At 37.4% G+C, this 19,045-nt stretch overlaps 1 protein-coding gene across 1 annotated transcript in view; it reads right to left on the bottom strand.

The window, feature by feature from the left end:
* UFL1 (UFM1 specific ligase 1) overlaps positions 1–4,465 on the bottom strand; it is a 57,929-nt gene extending 53,464 nt beyond the window's left edge. The window contains exons 1-3 of the mRNA XM_081250662.1: positions 4,315–4,465; positions 2,806–2,951; positions 1,489–1,517 (exon numbers count right to left, since the gene is read on the bottom strand). Coding sequence (XP_081106788.1) covers positions 1,489–1,517; positions 2,806–2,951; positions 4,315–4,391 — 252 coding nt within the window. The 5' untranslated portion in view covers positions 4,392–4,465. The remainder of the gene's footprint in view (positions 1–1,488; positions 1,518–2,805; positions 2,952–4,314) is intronic.
* Positions 4,466–19,045: the final 14,580 nt, after the last annotated feature.

Below are 19,045 nucleotides of genomic sequence, written 5' to 3'. Positions count from 1 at the left end.
AACTAAACTTAAAAGTTTTGCACAGCAAAGGAAACCATAAACAAAACGAAAAGGCAATCCACAGAATGGCAGAAAATATTTGCAAACGAAGTGGGTGACAAGGGATTAATCTCCAAAATATACAAACAGCTCATGTAACTCAATATCAAAAAAACCACCCAATCAAAAAATGGGCAGAAGATCTAAAGAGACATTTCTCCATCAACATATAGGTGGCCAAAACAACATGAAAATATGCTCAACATCACTAATTATTAGAGAATGCAAATCAAAACTACAATCAGGTATCACCTAACACTGGTCAGAATGGCCATCATCAAAAAGTCTACAAACAATATATGCTGGAGAGGTTATGGAGAAAAGGGAACCCTCCTACACTGTTGGTGGGAATGTATATTGGTACAACCACTATGGAGAACTGTACGGAGGTTCCTTAAAAAACTAAAAATAGAGTTGCCATATGATCCAGTAATCCCACTCCTAGGCATATATCCGGAGAATATTATAGTTCAAAAAGATACATGCATGGCAATGTTCATTGCAGCACTATTTACAATAGGTAAATTGCTTCCAATTAGGTTGGAAACAACCAAAATGTCCATCAACAGAGGAATGGATAAAGAAGATGTGCTACATATATACAATGGAATAGTACTCAGCCATAAGAAAGAATGAAATAATGCCATCTGCAGCAACACGGACGGACCTAGAGATTATCACATTAAGTGGAGTATGTCAGACAGAGAAAGTCCATTATCATATGATATCACTTATATGAGGAATCTAAAAAAAAAATGATACAAATGAAGTTATTTTAAAAACAGAAACAGACTCAGAGCCTTTGAAAACAAACTTATAGTTACCAAAGGGGAAAAGTCAGGAGGAGGGATAAATTAGGAGTTTGGGATTAACATATACACATTACTATACATAAAATAGATAATCAACAAGGACCTACTGTATAGCACAGGGAATGGTACTCAATATTCTGTAATAACCTATACAGGAAAAGAATCTGAAAAAAAACTATAAATCAACTATACTCTAGTATAAAATAAAAATTAAAAAAAAGAAGTTATACCATTTCACACAAAATTTGCCAGTTTCTTGTATATACTGTAGTGTACCTTACTGATGACATGTACACCTGTATTTTCTAAAAATATCTACATTTCTTTTACTTCCACATATTAAAAACAAATAAACATGAAACCGATGATTTTTCTCCCAAAATTACATAAATTCTGTAATTACATAAAATGACAACTATGAGTTTATTTCGTAAAGAATAAAGAATAAGCAAGTCAACTGAGAAAGAAGAACTTATTAAACTGATTCAATATATGTCAGTGAGGGTTATGTAATTATTTCTTCACAAACACAAAACATGATACCAGTACCAAGTGAATACTTAGGGCACTGAAAAAATTAATGATATAAAAAAAGTTGAGGAATCAAAGTAAAAACTATTATAAAGTTAAAATTTACCTGTTGCAGATCAACAATGTTTACTCGACCTTTAAAGAAAAGACATTCATTTATTTTACATTATGTGTTAAGTACATACCAGCCAAAAACTGTAAATTCCAACAGATTTGTTTTGGACCGTCAAGGTCCTCCTTCTACAAAGGACACAGGGCTGCAGTTATTAATGTCTTCAAACGCAAAACATTAGCTGAATAAATTTTCATGACTTAAGGTACAGACAATAGTTTATTTTCAAAGTTCCATTTGTCATATCAGGCCAATTAGAGAATCAGCTGATACACGGTTTAGCCAGATATACAGGGGTTATTTACCTCCCTTTGCAATTTTATCTACTGTGACCAAAGAGATACAGACAACTAAATTCAGGTAAACTTTTTTCAATTATTTGAAACTGGTAGGTTACCACTTATTAGCTAAAGAATATCTGTTAAGTATTCCAAATTATAGCTAATATTTTATTAGGACTATGCAGGAAGATAAAAAACAAACACCAGGGCTTCCCTGGTGGCGCAGTGGTTGAGTCCGCCTGCCGATGCAGGGGACACGGGTTCGTGCCCCGGTCCGGGAAGATCCCACATGCCGCAGAGCGGCTGTGCCCGTGAGCCATGGGCGCTGGGCCTGCGCGTCCGGAGCCTGTGCTCCGCAACGGGAGAGGCCACAACAGTGAGAGGCCAGCGTACCGCTAAAAAAAAAAAAAAAAAAAAAAACCCCACCAAGGGTATATCTAATGACATCTAATGAGCTGTTTTCACAGATGCATCTAATCTAATCAAAGTGTTCAAATCTGCTCAGTAATTTGTTCAAATTTCTACAAGACAAAAGAAACAAAAACTTTCTTGTATGCTTGTCATAGCATTTCCTACAAACAGATGTAGCACCCTATTAACTGATTCCTAATTTGCAAATACTTAAAGTTTAAAAAAGAGCATGGTAGTACAACCTTGATTTTCAACAATCTATACTTTAAAAGCTCTATTCCCTCTTCATAATTATCACCTGGTAAGAGGCAGCTAAGTATCCACCCCTGAGTCACCCAATAAATTCATAAACTGTGAAAAGAAACAGCTGATTAATTCACATACAGAACACATAACCCAAAATAATAAAAATGCTATTTTTAAAGTGACAATATTTGACTTCACTTAAATTATACGATCATGTTTACCTAAATCTATTAAAAATATTACGGCTGATTACCATATTATTAACGATTGAAAGGGTGTCCTATAACCTCCAAATCACTTATGATGTATAGTTTTAAGGGTTTTTTTCCCTCCTTCCAAAGAACCAGAAGAAAAAAACTAAGGAATTACTTACCACCTCGAACATGTAGCTCATCTCTCATTTCTTTACTAATTTGGGCTGGAGTAATATATTCCTTCCCATCAAGTGTGTGAACTACTTCTAGCTGTTTCTGAGCAATCAATTTATTCACAATCTCAATGCAATTCCGTTCTGACAACCTGAGGGAAACAAAAGTTAACTTTTAAAAATGCATTTGATATATTCAGTGCATAATATGATTAAGAAAACGTATGAAAATGGGCTTTTAAAAGGTTCGGGTAGTCATTAGGTTCTATATTACAAAATCTGTATCTTTTATAATACTAATTCAATAAATTAAAAAAGTTCTAGGGAGTAAACAGGTTTACATGAACTTAAATCATGTAGTTCATTGTTACAAATCTTTCTATTACAGATTTCAAGTTTGCTCTCTCTTCTAGGCCTCCTTCTAATCTTCAAATCTGAAAAATTAGGACATGTGATTTACATAAGGGAAAAAACTGCCCTACTTTTATTTCAATTTTCACTTTAGCTTCAGTTAAAAAAACCCCAAAATTTTCTTTTATTGAATGCATTATTGCCTCATTCATACAACTCATCTGTAGGCAGGAGATAGGAAAACACGTTAAGTGTCCTAGTTTGCTCGCACTGATACAAAACACAGCATCAAGGAATTAAAGTCTTCAGCCCCAGAAGGAACAAGACAAGGAATAGTCAACGGATAAAAAAGGGTTCTACTAGCTTTTTACGTGCTCGGTAATGGTAAAAAGCAGAGTTAGGGGGCTTCCCTGGTGGCGCAGTGGTTGAGAGTCCGCCTGCCGATGCAAGGGGACACGGGTTCGTGCCCTGGTCCGGGAAGATCCCACATGCCGCGAAGCGGCTGGGCCCGTAAGCCATGGCCGCTGAGCCTGCGCGTCCGGAGCCTGTGCTCCGCAAAGGGAGAGGCCACAACAGTGAGAGGCCCGCGTACCACAAAAAAAAAAAAAAAAAAAAAGCAGAGTTAGAGTGCTTTTCAGTACACCCCCCCCACCAAAGGTTAGTGGGAAATATCAGTGTGCGGAGTCCCTAAAAATGACAAATGAGACCCTGGCTCTGGCCTAGGACACCTGTTCTGGTGAATAAAAAGGCAAAATGTTTAAGGGGTCAACAGAGTATCTGCAAAGTACTGTACTTCGGGGTTAGCCTCTCCTTTCAAGCTCTAAGTCAGGAAGTGTATAACAGGCAACGACTTGCTGACGGTTAAGTCAGGGTCGGAGGGACGTTCTTAAGACAGCTCCAAGTCACCAGCCCCAGCTGTCGTGGGGGGAGGCCGCGCCTGCACCTGGCTGGGGCTTAAAGGGTGGGGGGATGTTGTCGGTCTCTCCCCGCCGAGAATTATACTGGCAGCCGCAATCTAGGCTCTGGGAGCGGGGGAGGGGGCGGGAACGCTGACAGCGGCTGGGAAGGTCCGGGGTCCAAGGCCTGGGGTTTGCGGCCTCAGATCTTGGCGTGGCCACCCAGGGGCTATTTTGGACTCCACAATGGAGAGGGAGGGTCAGGCACCTCTGCGTGGCCTCTGCGAACTGCGCCCGCTGGAAGTCAGCCGCCAACCGCCTAATCTCTTCCCAAGCGTCCGCCATCTCTGCCCTCCTCGCCAAGTAGTCGACCAACAGTAGACACGTCAGCCGAAAAGCCACGGGAGCCGACGCGGAACGGGCCGCGCAGAGGGACAAGAGACTCCTCCCCGACGCACCTACGAAACGCGTGCGGCGGACGCAGGCGTGGGCGGGGCCCGAAAGGCCGCAGCCCCGCCCACCCCGCGCGGGAGGTTTGTCCTCGGCTATGGGAGCCCGGCGGGGACTGCTGAGATTTAAGCCGCGAGGTCTCTGCCCGGCCGCGGATGGGTTGCAGGAAAGCCAAGTTAATAAAGTGTTACTTTAGGTCTTTGTCTGCATTATCCCTAATGTTTTGGCGCAGTGATAATCAAATTAACCACTCTTCTTTTTTTTTCTGCCCTCCCTTTGTTTTATTTTTGGGGGTGGGGGGCGGGGAGGAGACGTGCCGGGGCGTGCAATTAGCATCCCCTCCTCTCTAGCTATTAAGGAAGGGCAATCCCATTTGTATAGGGAATCATGCTTATTTTTACTTGGGCTCAAAGCTTTGAACCTGTTGGATAATTACTTTTTTTTTTTTTGCACAAATATGAATAATTTGGGTACCATAAATGTTGGGAACTGCTTTCATGTAGTCTAGACCCTTTCCGATTTCTCTTACGGGGAGGGTTAGCTCCATCAAATAATGAAGAAATATAAACATAAGGTAGTAAATGTATATGGCTATGAATGGAATGGAAGAAACAAGGAGCATGTTTGTTTTGCTTTCCCCTACGTTGAAATCGGTAAAAAGTAGATAGTTACTCTGGAGTACCTTTCTTGATCCGTTTTACTTTCATACCTCACTCTTCATTTTTTAAAAATGTATATACTATACATATATAATTCCTTTTAACTATATGCCCTGTAGAGTTGATGGAGGGGAGTTATTTCAGTTACTTTCCCATCTCAGTATCTCATTCTGGGGCACTCAAAGCCAATGCCACAAATGTTCTTGTCTAGTAAAGTTCCCAGCTTTATTTAAAATGCAGAAAACAGTAATAAAACTTGTCACTAAGTACGGCCACCAAACAGGCAAACTGTTGAGCATAGTGGTTGCAAACTGAGAGGTGGAACATCGGACATTAAAGAGGTAACTTGGAATAGAGTAGGTGATGTGGTCACAAAGGGCATCAAGTTTCAGAACAAGTAGAAACATTCATTCATGTAACAAATACTTATTGATTACCAGATGCCATGGAGTACAGTGGTGGATAAGGCAGACGTGATCTTGCCATAAACAACTTGAAAATCTAAGGAAGCAGATTTTTAAAAAGGCATTTAATATAAAGTATGAAATTTATAACAATAGGGGAAGTATAATGAACTATGTGACTACTTGATATTCAAACTTCTTACTGATCATGTAAGACTCACGATCAGCATGTAGTCTACTTTCCAGCAGCATCCTCTGTGGCTGCATACCACATGTGGAGTAGCACACTGTGTCCTAGATACACCAAGGCTTTTCAGGACTTCATGTCCTTTCTGGAATGCCTGTCCTCTTCTTCACTCTCCTCTACCCACATTTATTTTTTAACTTATTCTTCCATGATGTCCCAGCTTAAATAAAACTCTTCAATGAAACTTTTTAAATTCCTGCAATTGTTTCATATGCTGTGTCCCCACAATTCTCTATTCAGATGTCTCTAGCAGCAAGCAAAAATATATTGTAATTTTTACTCACTACACCTCTCAGTAGTCTGAGCTCTTCAGTGAGCTCCTAGATGCTCTTTAGCATTTAGGATGACAACTGGTACATAGTGCCTGGTATATTCCATAAATGTTAAATGAGTAAGTCAATGTAAATGTGTTGGTGCAGCACTACATTTTGGTACAGTAGTAACATTTACATTTATTCCTAAAAAGGGAATAATTCCTAAAAAAGGAAGAATTCATGATTGTACTTTGTAGAGATGGCTTGTGCTGACTAAAAGGACAGCCACCAGACAGATGAAGCTATTTAAATTTAAGTTAATTAAAATTAAGATTATACCAGCAATAAACAAGTGGAACTTGAAATTGAAAACACAATATCGTTTTCATTAGCAAGCCCCCCCAAATGAAATACTTAGGTATAAATCTAACCAAATATATATAAGATCTACGTGAGGAAAACTACAAACTCTAATGAATGAAATCAAAGAAGAACTAAATAAAGGGAGAGATAGTCCATATTTGTGGATAGGAACAATCAATATCATCAAGATGTCAATTCTTCCCGACTTGATCTGTAGATGCAATGCAATCCCAATCAAAATCCCAGCAAGTAACCTTGTGGGTATCAACAAGCTGTTTCTGAAGTTTATATGGAGAGTCAAAAGACCCAGAATAGTCAACATGGTATTGAAGGAGAAGAACAAATTTGAAGGACTGACACTACCTGAATTAAAGACTTATTACAAAGCTACAGTAATCAAGACAGTGTGGCATTGGTGAAAGAATAGACAAACAGATCAATGAAACAGAATAGAGATCCCAGAAATAAACCGACGTAAGTATAGTCAGCTAATCTTCCACAAAGGACCAAAATGTAATACAATGGGGCAAATACAGTCTTTTCAACAAATAGTACTGGAACAACTAGACATTCACATGCAAAAAAAAAATAATCTAGACATAGACCTTACACTCTTCATAAAAATTAACTGAAAATGGATCACAGACCTAAATGTAGAATGCAACTATAAAACTCCTAGGAGATAACAGGAGAAAATTTAGATGACTTCTGGTATGTCAATAACTTTTTAGATACAACACCAAAGGCACAATGCATAAAAGAAATAATTGATAAGCTGGACTTCATTAAAATTAAAAACTGCTCTGCAAAGTCCATATCAAGAGAACAGAAGGCAAGCCACAGGATGGGAGTAAATATTTACAAAAGACACATATGATAAAAGACTATTTTCCAAAAGATAGAAAGAAGTCTTAACATTCAACAATAAGAAAATAAACAACCAGATGGAAAAATGGGCCAAAGTCTTTAACAGACACCTCACCAAAGTAGATATACAGATGGCAAAGCAGCATATGAAAAGTTGCTTCATATCATATGTCATCAAAGAAATGTAAACTTAAACAGCAAGATACCACTACACACCTATCAGAATGGCCAAAATCTAGAATGCTGACACCACCAAATGCTGACTAGGATGTGGAGCAACAGGAATCCTCATTCGTTGATGGGAATGCAAATTGGTACAGCTGCCTTGGAGACAGTTTGGCACTTTCTTACAAAACTAAACATACTCTTAACATGATTTAGCAATCACACTCCTTGGTATTTACCCAAAGAAGCTGAAAAATTATGTCCACATAAAACCTGCACACAGATGTTTATAGCATCTTTATTCATAATTACCCAAACTTGGAAGCAACTAAGATTTCTTTCAAAGGGTGAATGGATAAATGAACTGTGGTGAATCCAGACAATGGAATATTATTCAGCACCAAAATGAAATGAGTTATCAAGTCATGAAAAGACATGGAGAAAACAAACACATATTACTAAGTGAAAGAAGTCAGTTTGAAAAGTCTACATACTGTATGATTCCAACTACATGACATTATGGAAAAAGCAAAACTATGAAGCAGTAAAAAGATCAGTGGTTGCCAGTGTTTGGGAAGGGAAGAGGGATGAATAGGTGAAACACAGAGGCTTTTTAGGGTGGTGAGAATGCTCTGTATGATACTATAATGATGGATACTTGTCATTACACATTTGTTCACATCAGTAGAATGTACAACACCAAGAGTGAGCCATTATGTAACTACGGACTTTGGGTGCTTCGGACGTGTTAATGTAAGTGTATCAGTTGTAACAAATGTACCCCTCTGGTGGGGGATGTTGATAACGGAGAGGCTGTAGGTATGTGGGGGAATGGGGTATATGGGAACTTTCTGCACCTTCCTCACAGTTTTGCTGTGAAGCTAAAACTGCTCTAAAAAATAAAGTCTTTAAAAATATATATATCATTTAATACCAGTTCTTTAGTCACAAAAGCCACTCAATAGCCACATGTGGCTCATGGCTATCTTATGGGACAGTATAGAAAACCAATTTTATCTTCACCAAAAGTTCTGTTGGACAGCTCTGGTTTAGACCTTTGATAAGGGCACAGATTTGTTCAGACTCTGAGCTCATGAGACTCAAAGCGACCACCTCCACCTAGCAACCATATATCCCAACTACAGTTTCAGTTATTTTGAAAGGGGTATAAAAATTTGACTGGGAACTATTTCAGTGTTAGCCAACATCTGATACTTTACCTGATAGAATAATGGTAGGCACTAGTGACTACTGAATAAGAGATGAAAGATTCTTTTTAAGAACAATCTTCGTGTAGACTTGAAACATAGAGCTTCAATTTTCTAGAATATTTTCTAACAATTTGTGTCTACAAACAAGTCAGATTTTGACGTGTACATTATGTGGGAAGGATTCAAGGTCTCCTCGGGTACACTAGGTACATGATTGTGACACCATCCTTAGAGTCATCTTAATTTCAAAGGCTAATGAAATATTCTAATATCTGTGATGTGGATTGATGGTTTCACTGATTTGATATGAGCTGTGATCCTGTAAAATTCCTCCAAGATAAACTTTCTCCAACTTAACCAGCTTAAACAGCAACCAACTTAAACAACTGCAAAACGGGTACTTTCAAGCAAGTCAGTATTCATTGTTGTTGTAGAGAAATTACAAAGACATAGACAATGTTAATTACATAGCTGATATTATCTTATTGTAGTTAGGGATATAACAGTTACCTTAACCTCATCATCAAAAATGGCAGTATAATCTTGTACATAGAAAGCATCAGTGCCTTAGGAAACTACTGTGATTCATGGGTGGAAGGAGAGAGAAAAGGTCAGTAAGCAAGAAGATGAAATTGAAGAGATAGTAATAAGGGAAGCGAGAAGGTATAGGGGATCGAACAGTTAATAATACCTCTGCATGATCAAAGGGAATGTAAATAAATGCAACCCCATTGGCTTTTAAGGTAAAGAGGTTGTGACTTTTCAGAGGCCACCTTTTTTCCCTTCAGTGGTTGCAATCGAAGTCAGATTGTAGGACTACTTCATGAGCAAATGAGAATGATGGGAGAAAGAACAAAGAGAACTTATCAGATATTAAATGAAAAGAAGCTAAGTCAATGAAAAGAGAGATTGTGATGATGTTGAAGAGGTAGGCAGCAAATCACTCAGGGGTCGCAGAATCAGAGGATATCAGGGCAGGAAAGGCTCTTCAGATCATCCATGCTAATATCCATCCACAGTAATAATCTGTGAGTGTCTGATAGACTATGTACTTTTTGCTTGAACATTTGAAGTGATGAAGTGTTCCCTTCTTTGCAGGGTAGAGTAATTCAGTTTGGGACAGATCTGTTAGAAATTCCTTCCTTATACTAAAGCAAGATCTGTTTCTCTTTAGTTTCCATATTCTTTCCTTGGGTGATTCACAGGATGATTCGAATATATCTTTCCCATGACAACTCTCCAGATATTCAAAGCATGTCCCTCCTGTTTTCTTTTTCCAAGTTAAACATCTCAGATAATTCAATTATATCTCATGACAAGATTTCCAGATTTCTGAATATCCTGGCTACCCTCTCTTGTTAAATTCTAGTTTGCCAATGTCAACTTTAGAAAGTGATGTCCAGAAGGAATTTAGTATTTTACACATAGTCTGACTAGAGTGATGACAGTGAGATTAATTTCCCTAGATATTATACTTCCGTTAATTGGACTCTTGGCTTAAATTGAGCTGGTAATGAACTGTATCTGACTGGTATTCATCTAAATTGCTATCAAACCAGGTTTAGTCTATTCTGTACCTGAACAAATTAATTTTATTTGATAACTTTCGCCTTGTTATTTTTAACCCATTCATTCATTAATTCTTTCAACAAATAGTGTTTGAGGTCTACTATATGCCGGGCTTTGTGGTATGCCCTGGGGATACCAAAAGAACAAACTGTTCTAAATGGTTAAGGCTATTTCAAAAATTATCTGTGTCATTCAACATTGTTATTTCTGCCATCACTTGTCATCTATAAATTTGATAAATATGATTAAGTCTTTATTCAACTTAATAACAAAATTGATTAAGAGAGAATCAAGGACATATACCTGTGAAGACTGGTGACACTCATACAATAAGACCCTAAATTCTAAAAATTTTAGAGCCAGAGGGGACTTTAGGAAAATCAAACAGTGTGGTTCATTTATTTTATAAAAGAGATTAACATGTGCCTTTGGGTATGATTGTCCTAAATGCCATACTTCTTTTGTTTAAGGGGAAGATCATGGAATGCCGCCTTGTTTATAGAATTTCATAATTCAAATTTATTAATCTTAGAAGGAGTAAATTTTTCCAGATTTACTCTTAAGGAACTCATACTGTTTTCTACTGATCATCATTTTTAAAAATTTAAATCCTGCAAAGCCATTTATTTAATGATTTATCTTAGAATATGTCATGCTTTCGTATATTTTTCTTTTCCTTATTATTCCAAAATGAGGTTTAAAACTCCCTTTTGTTATTTGTAGGTTTTGTTGGGAGGTGAGGGAGCAACTTTCTGCTCATTCTGACCTTTTACCTTCATCAGTAAAGCAATAACCAGCATCGATTCTGGCTCCCATCACGTTATCTTTGGTACATAATCTTTGTAGTCTGACCTATGGAGTCAAATGCATGTCAATATTTTGTAAACTATAAAATTCTCTGTATTTTTTTTTTTTTTTTTTTTTTGCGGTACGCGGACCTCTCACCGCTGTGGCCTCTCCCCGCTGCGGAGCACAGGCTCCGGACGCGCAGGCCCAGCGGCCATGGCTCTCGGGCCCAGCCGCTCCACGGCATGTGGGATCCCCCCGGACCGGGGCATGAACCCGTGTCCCCCGCATCGGCAGGCGGACTCCCAACCACTGCGCCACCAGGGAAGCCCAAAATTCTCTGCCTATTTATGCCTGCTATTTATTCCTCACTAGTGTTATTTGTGATTATATTGGCAGAATTTCATTTTAGAGCTACACTTTTGTGAAAATTGTGCTGCAAATATATATATTTATTCCAAAAGCACTAAGTATTCTTTTGTTTCCAAGGGAACAAATACTATATTAGTCTTTTCTGGTTTTGCTTTTTTCCCCCAATTCCTTCACAATGCTGTATTTAGAGTCAGATTTATTAGCTCCAGGCATCACTTTCTTTCCAGTGTACACTTCTCCACAGTGTAACTCCCAGGCAAAATGACAAAAAGGAAAATTCGCAAAGGAACAAATTAGTGCTCTTGTCAGTGCTTGGGCTTTGCTCTCAAAGGAGCTGCAAATTCTTCTATTTCACCAACAAAATATGATTTAAAGGGATATATTGCCAGCTTGTATCAGTGCTAAGGCAGTGGTAGGTAGCGTTAATAGTCATAGGAACACATTTTAAAGAAATACATAGTATCTGTGCTTCCTGCCAAGCAAGGGAAAAGTTAGACTGGCTCAAATCTCCAGGAACCACTGTGTCTTTCTTCTTCTCCTCCTTTCCTTCTTCTCCTTCTCCTCCTTATCCTTTTTTTTCTTCTTTTGTACCTTTTGACCACTTTCAGCCATTTCACCCAGTCCCAACACTTCACCTCTGGCAACTACTGATCTGTTTGGTATCTGTATCTATGAGTTAAAAAACTTTTTTTTGTTCCTTTTTAGGTTCCACATATAAGTGATACCATACAGTATTTGTCTTTCTCTGTTTTCTTTCTTCTTTCTCTCTTGCTTCTTCTCCTCTCTCAATTTCTTCCTTCTCTTCTTCTTTCTCTATGCATTAATTATTAATTACACCAACAAGATGACATGTTGTAAAGAAATAGGACTTGCAGCAGATGCCACACTATGGAGGCAGCAGTGACAACATCTGGAAGTTGTCAAGAGCCACAGCTGGCACCCTTAAAATTCACCTTCCTAAATTCCATTCCGAGGAGATTGTTTCTGAAAGTAAGTTCTGGCCAAGCTCCTAAAGTGCCAAAATCAAGGGTAATTGGCATCTATCCTAGTTCATGTGAAAGGTAAAAATGTCTTCAGATATATAGATATACAGGCTATGTGAATGCAAACCTTTAAGGCAGTTCTTATGCTCTTTTAATTGAATTTGTTTCTCTGAATCTTAAAATATATGCTTATATTTTAAGCAGATCGAGTTTGTTTATGAGGGAGATATTGCTGATATCTGTTATTACTTACCATAGTAACTATATTTCTGCATAATTTTTACATGGACTAAACATTTATTGTCTTGCTCTACATTTGTTTGACAACAGCAATTCTAATCAATTTTATAGGGTCAGCAAATACACAGCACACAAGCTAACACTTCCTTCTAGCCCCCAGGGCAGACCACTAATCAATGATGGCATTTGTCTTGCTAAGCCTGGAAATGCCTCAGATTTCTTCTCAAACAATGTTCCAGCCAACCGCTGACAATATATCAGAGTTGGCACTTGCTATGAAATATATATGTCATTCCAGAGCAAGGCCATACCTCTGAGAAATAGCCTCCTGTAAAAAGATCTGTGGGCAGTGGCATCAGAAATGCAAGGGTCACCGATTGAGTATTTCAGAAATCTCTCTGATTGGGGAATTGTGCTAAGAAAATCAGATAGAGATCCTAATTCCTCAGGAGCTGGGAACTGAGGGAAGGTAATTCTGGTTTGGACTTGGAGTAAATGTCAGATGGAAGTGAAAAGAGAAAACAAACTTTGGGGTTACATCTCTAGATCTGTATATTGTCTATCTGTGTAGCCATCACTCAGATTCTTCTCATTCTATTGAGCATTTGTGTGTGTGTGTGTGTATGTGTGTTCTAAGATGGTGCCAATTGTGACATCATAGGTATTCCTTGGGACTAGCTGTCCAAAGAAGGATGAAAGAGAAAACATTTGTTTTGGGTTTTGTTCTACTACATAGAGGAGGGAGCTCCTTCTAGTAACCTAGAGTTTCTCACTTTCTAGTCTCAGGAAAATTTTGTGGTCTTAAACACTTTGAGGATCTCCCAAAGAGCTTTTGTATGTGGGTCCTATATAGAAATATTTACCATGTTAAAAATTAAAACAGAAATAAAATAATTATTGAAAATGACTGCAGTATATGCCTGTTAACATACATATCTGTGGTAAAATTATCTGGTCTCCTAGAACAAAAAAATTAGTGAGAAGAGTGGCATTGTTTCATGTTTTTGTAAATCTTTTTAACATTTGGCTTGCCAAAAGAAAATTCAGAGAATTTTACTTGATATAAATATTTCATTGATCGAGAAACAAATTATTCACGAGCAAGAAGACTTCAAAACTAAGAGTAGTAAAAGGTTGGCTTTCAGCAGTTATAGCTCAGTTCATAAAGTTTAAATAAACTTTATAAAATTTGTAAATAAAAGTTTATAAATAAAATTTATAAAGCATGAATGAGGAAGTACATTGCTTCTTATAGTGATCAGTAACTAGAAAGTTACATTCTTTTTAGGGTAATAGCATTTTATTATCTGACTTGTTTGTGTATATGTTCACTTGATTGGCTAGGAAACTATGAGGTGATGCTGATATGAGGAAAGCTTAAGTTTTGTTTAAGGTCAGAGTCAGCGTTATAGGGAAGTTGAGACATCTTTAAATTTTGGTTACATGACTATCTGTGTTTGGCCTACAGGTATATTCAAACTGTGCCCTCCGTTTTGGTTTCTTTTTAACAGGCTTAATAGAAGGTAGCTAGCTTCTTAATTCAATTTGTTATGCTATCACACATTATGCAGTCTTTGGAAAACTTCACCATACACTCATGATAAAATAAGTGCAAAAAAGACAAATAATGTCTTAGTATTTTTTTGAAAATAGTTTTGACCTCACAGACCGCCCCCCCCAAAAGATTCTGGGGACACCAGAAGTTCCTGACTTATATTTTCAGATCTGCTGCCTTAACCCATTCTGTGATGACTGCTGACTTGATGTAAAAGGAGTGCAGAAAGTCTCTTGGTAGGGCTGTCCCTGTCATTTTTACCATTCAAAAATTATCAAGCCTGTGGAAACAATATAGGTCAACTGAAATAATTCATTAAATTAAATGTTTATTGAAGATATTTTTATAAATTTTGCAGTATGTGCATTCATAATTTAGAGAAAGTACACTCAAAAATTATTGATACAGAAATAATTATTTCAATAAGGATAAATAAAAAATAATCAGATGTAGGGAAATACAAGTAAACATAGAAAGTCAAGATCTGGAGAAAAAAATGACAATGCAGATAGTCAGGCCATATAACCCTTTAAAGTTGCTCGTTCATTTATTTAAAAAATGCTTATTGAGCACCAGTATAGGGGATGAGTGAATGACTAAGACAGCCCAAGTTGTTACCCTTATTGAGCTTACATTCTAATTGTATAACTTGTATCCCAAATATGACTTTAAGCAAAACAAAAAACCAAAAGCCAAAACCAAACAAACAAATATGTCAATTACAGGATGATCATTGACTTCTCTGGAGAAGCAAAGGTTTTTGGAGATGCACTAAATAGTTTTCCTACAGAAATGTCATGATGGACTTCATAAATCTATTTCTTATAATCTCCATTGATGAATGCTGACAGCACGAGAACAAAATGCAAACTAAGAATATCACAGAAAACGCTTTTTGTGAAACGAACATTGTAACCCATTTGTTGCCAGTCTTATGAGAGCGTGACTCTAAAAGGAAATTACTTTTCCTTTTTATATTCACATTTTCATAGTACAAGCCCCTACTGGTCCATTAGAACTGCATACTGCCTACTGAAAATTAGTCCCAAGGCTCTGACTTACGGCAAGAGGGCCAGGAAGTGTGGAGGAGCACCGGGTATTTGATGGGAAGAAACTGTCTGATACAGATGGAACTTTGAGGGAATAGTTCTTTAGAAGGGAAGTTTTTGTTGTTGCCATTGTTGTTGTTTTCCGGAATGGGAAAGAATGGTTTGTGTTATAGGCTGTATCTTGCTCTCCCCAAATGTATAGGTTGAAGTCCTAACCCCCTGCACCTTGGAATACAACTGTATTTGGAGATAGGGTCTTTAGAGAGGTTATTACATTAAAATGAAGTCATTATGGTGGTCCTTAATCCATTATGACTGGTGTCCTTATAAGGAGAGGAAATTAGGAGACAAATATACAGAGTGAAGACCATGTGAGGAGAGAGAAAAGATGGCCATCTATAAGCCAAGGACAGAGGTCTCAAAAAAATTGATACTAACAACACCTGATCTTAGACTTTTAGCTTCCAGAATTGTGAGAAAATAAATTTCTGTTATTTAAGTCACTCAATCTGTGGTACTTTGCTATGGCATCCCTAAAAGACTAATACGTTAAGATTATATGATGAAGGGAAGAAACCATTGAAGGCAAGGAATCAAAGATATGAGGGGGAGGGAGGGGGAGGCAAGGGGAAGGGTGGGAATCAGAGGGAGAAAATCTCAGCAGAAGCAAGAAAGTATGGGATAAAACCACAGATAGATGGTGTGGTCGGTTGAAAAAGATATCCGTGTCAATTCCCTGGAATCTGTGAACATTATATGATGAAAGGTGCGATAAAGTTAAGGCTCTTGAGAGGAGACATTTATCTTGGATTCCCTGGGTAGGCCCTAAACATAATCACATGTATCCTTGTGAGAGATGGGCAGAGAGAATTTCAAGACAGACACACAGAAGAGCAGAAGGTAAAGTGATGCAGCCTGCAGCCTGGAGACACCTGGAGCTCCCAGAAGCTGGAAGAGTCAAGGAGAGAATAGACTTCTGTTGTTCAAGTTTGTGGCGATTTGTTACAGCAGCCACAGGAAACCAAAGAGGGACTAAGCTGGAGATCAGACGGGCCATTTCTTCCTTTTAGACCTGAGATACAAACATAAGGATGGTTATACACTGATTATCTTGGAGGTGGTGGTGATGCGGTAGTTGAAGTAATTAGAGACTGTCCATTTGGTAAATAATGAGCCTCAAGAACTTTTCTGATTTGCTTATTAGGTAGAAAACCCAGAGTTTAGACAGAACCCCAAATATTATGGAAAGCATTGAGGTTTCCTTTCAAAAAAAACCTTTTAATACCAACAGTAAAGCTTCTTAATTTGCTTCTTCAAGTCTTCAGTTATAAATAAAACACCAGAGAGTAAACAAAGGGTCAGTAATGAAATACCCAACTCCTCAAGGTGTGTATGTTTTATAAGTTACGCTAGAAATTTCCACTGCTTTTCCTGAGGTTGAAAGAACTTTCGTAACAAGATTGCTTCTTTGAAATACTGTTAACAGTACAATGTTCTAGATTGTGATATACTGCAATATGTTAAAATCTAATGATTTTTTCCCCATAAAAATCCATAATATTACTATGATTGAACACTGCTTTAGAACTTGGTAAATACTTTGTTTTTCTAAAATCTTGTATTTGTTAGCATACTTATTGTGGCAGGTGGGGGAACATTTGGGTGAATGTTTGTTGTTAACAGAAGGATGAATTAGTTCTGCAGCATGAGTTGGCATTCCGTGAAACCCATTCACGAAATAATTGCTTATTGGAGTTTTTCATCATTATAGCTGAGAAAGAGAGGCACATCTGTGCTCCTTGCAATATGAGACATTCATCTTTCAAGCAAACAATACACACTACAATAGATAGGGATACGGGAGAGAAAAAGATTCAGCAGTTCTACTTGAAACTGATTCTAACACTAGAGGCAGAACTGAGATTCAACACTATAGCTATACCATGAAAAGCCACAATACCATATGGAGGCTTCATACATTTTAATTCTGTCTATGATAGCTTTCTTTTGGGTAATTTGGCAGAGAAAAACAATATGAAAAAGAAAAATGTTTACAAGTCTGTAAAGTATTATTAATTATTTATGGGCTTTCAGAAATTTGATATGCTGCCATCTTGAACAAATAAGAAATGCTCTAATTTAAACATACAGCATGAAATAATATTATAAACCCAAAAGTGTTTTCTCTTCCTGGTGACATTTATTCAACAACACACAAGCCAAACAATGGAAAGGGACACTGTATGTGTGTGGGTATTGGGGAGGGGGAATGGAGGTGCAGAAAAACCAACCACTGGAAGCATTTTCTGGCACTTCATGAACCCAGAAAGTTCTTTGTCTCTGATCTCTGATATCCTTCACTTCCCTTCAATTCTCTCTACAACCACCAGCAACCTGTCTTATAAATTACCTGAGTCTAGGGACAAAGTCATTTATTTTTGTACTAAACAGATATACATAGCACAGTGCCTTTAAGGTGAAATATTAAATTGTCACCTTATAATTGATTTTTACAATAGTTACTGAACTGTTTTGTTGATTTCAGTTTACATTTCTACAACATATTTATATTTAAAACATAATTGTATTAAAAGCCTAGTTTGTCATGCCACTTGTGCTTTTCAAAACATTTAATAACTCTTCATTGGTCAAAGAAATGAAGTATAGACTCGTAAAAATCTCCTGAAATAACCCTACACAATCTATCCCCAAATGCTTGCCCCAGCTGCAGCCTAATCTTCCTCAGCACCCTTCAGGAAGGCTGGGATCCAGGCAAGTGCCACGTTGTTAGCTTTCTCAAAACCTGCAGGATTCCTGCAGGGCTCTGCATATTTGCACATGACAGTTTACCTTTCTGAAATACACTTTCCCTTCTTTTTCATCCTTGGCAAAGTAAGTTTCTCCCTTATTTTTGCTCTAACAACCTTTATCTGCTCTCCTCTTGAATAATATAAGGACTTTAGAAAACTCTAATTTTTCCACCTATATGATTTTTAAACTCTATTCCACTATTTTTATTTCTCCAAATTAGTCCAAGGTTTAACATTTTCTTTCCTGCTTCTACTCTTCCCCTCTCGATAAATATTGCTAATTATTTCCCAAAGATCCGTTCTCTCCTCTTTTGTTAAAGATTATATCCTAACTATATTAGAGTGACAAAGTAACTAGATTAAAAAATTTCTATTCCTCACATTTATTGCAAATGAAGGGGGTGAGGAGATGTCAGAGCTGTCTTGGGGGAAGCTTTGGGAGAAGCTCTTTGAAGCTGATAAATCTGGGAAGAACACGTTTCTCTTGCCTCTTCCTGCATTTTAATGCCTGTAATGTGGACGTGGTAGCAAGAATTTCAGCAGCCACTGAGTCCACAAAGTAAATTCGGGAGAATTACTGAGACTTTGGCACCGATATCTTTGAGTAATGGAGTTTATACTAGCAATCTCCTAATCGTTACATTTATCTAAGACTACATAGCAGCCAGAGAAATCCTTTAAACATGTTGGTTTGTAAGAGAAAACATCAAATAATGGTTACACGTCTTTGAAATAGGCAAATTCTTTATACATTACCCCCCAAGATCTTAACCACAAAGGAAAAAAATGATAAATCAAAATACATTAAAATTAAGAACTTTCATCAAAAGATACCATTAGACATTGAAGCAAGACACAGACTAGGAGAATTTTCAATGTATATGTCTGAAAAGAATTTATATGCAAAAATATAAAGAACTTCTACAAATCAATAAGGAAAATATTACAATGCAATTGGAACATGAGCAAAATACTTAATAGACACTTCAAAAAAGAGAATATTTAAATGACCATT

This window comes from Mesoplodon bidens (assembly GCF_964165515.1).
Source record: "Mesoplodon bidens genome assembly, chromosome: 12".
Lineage (NCBI taxonomy): Eukaryota > Metazoa > Chordata > Mammalia > Artiodactyla > Ziphiidae > Mesoplodon > Mesoplodon bidens.
Note: the sequence above shows the minus strand (reverse complement) of the source record. Positions and strands in the feature narration are given on the sequence as shown.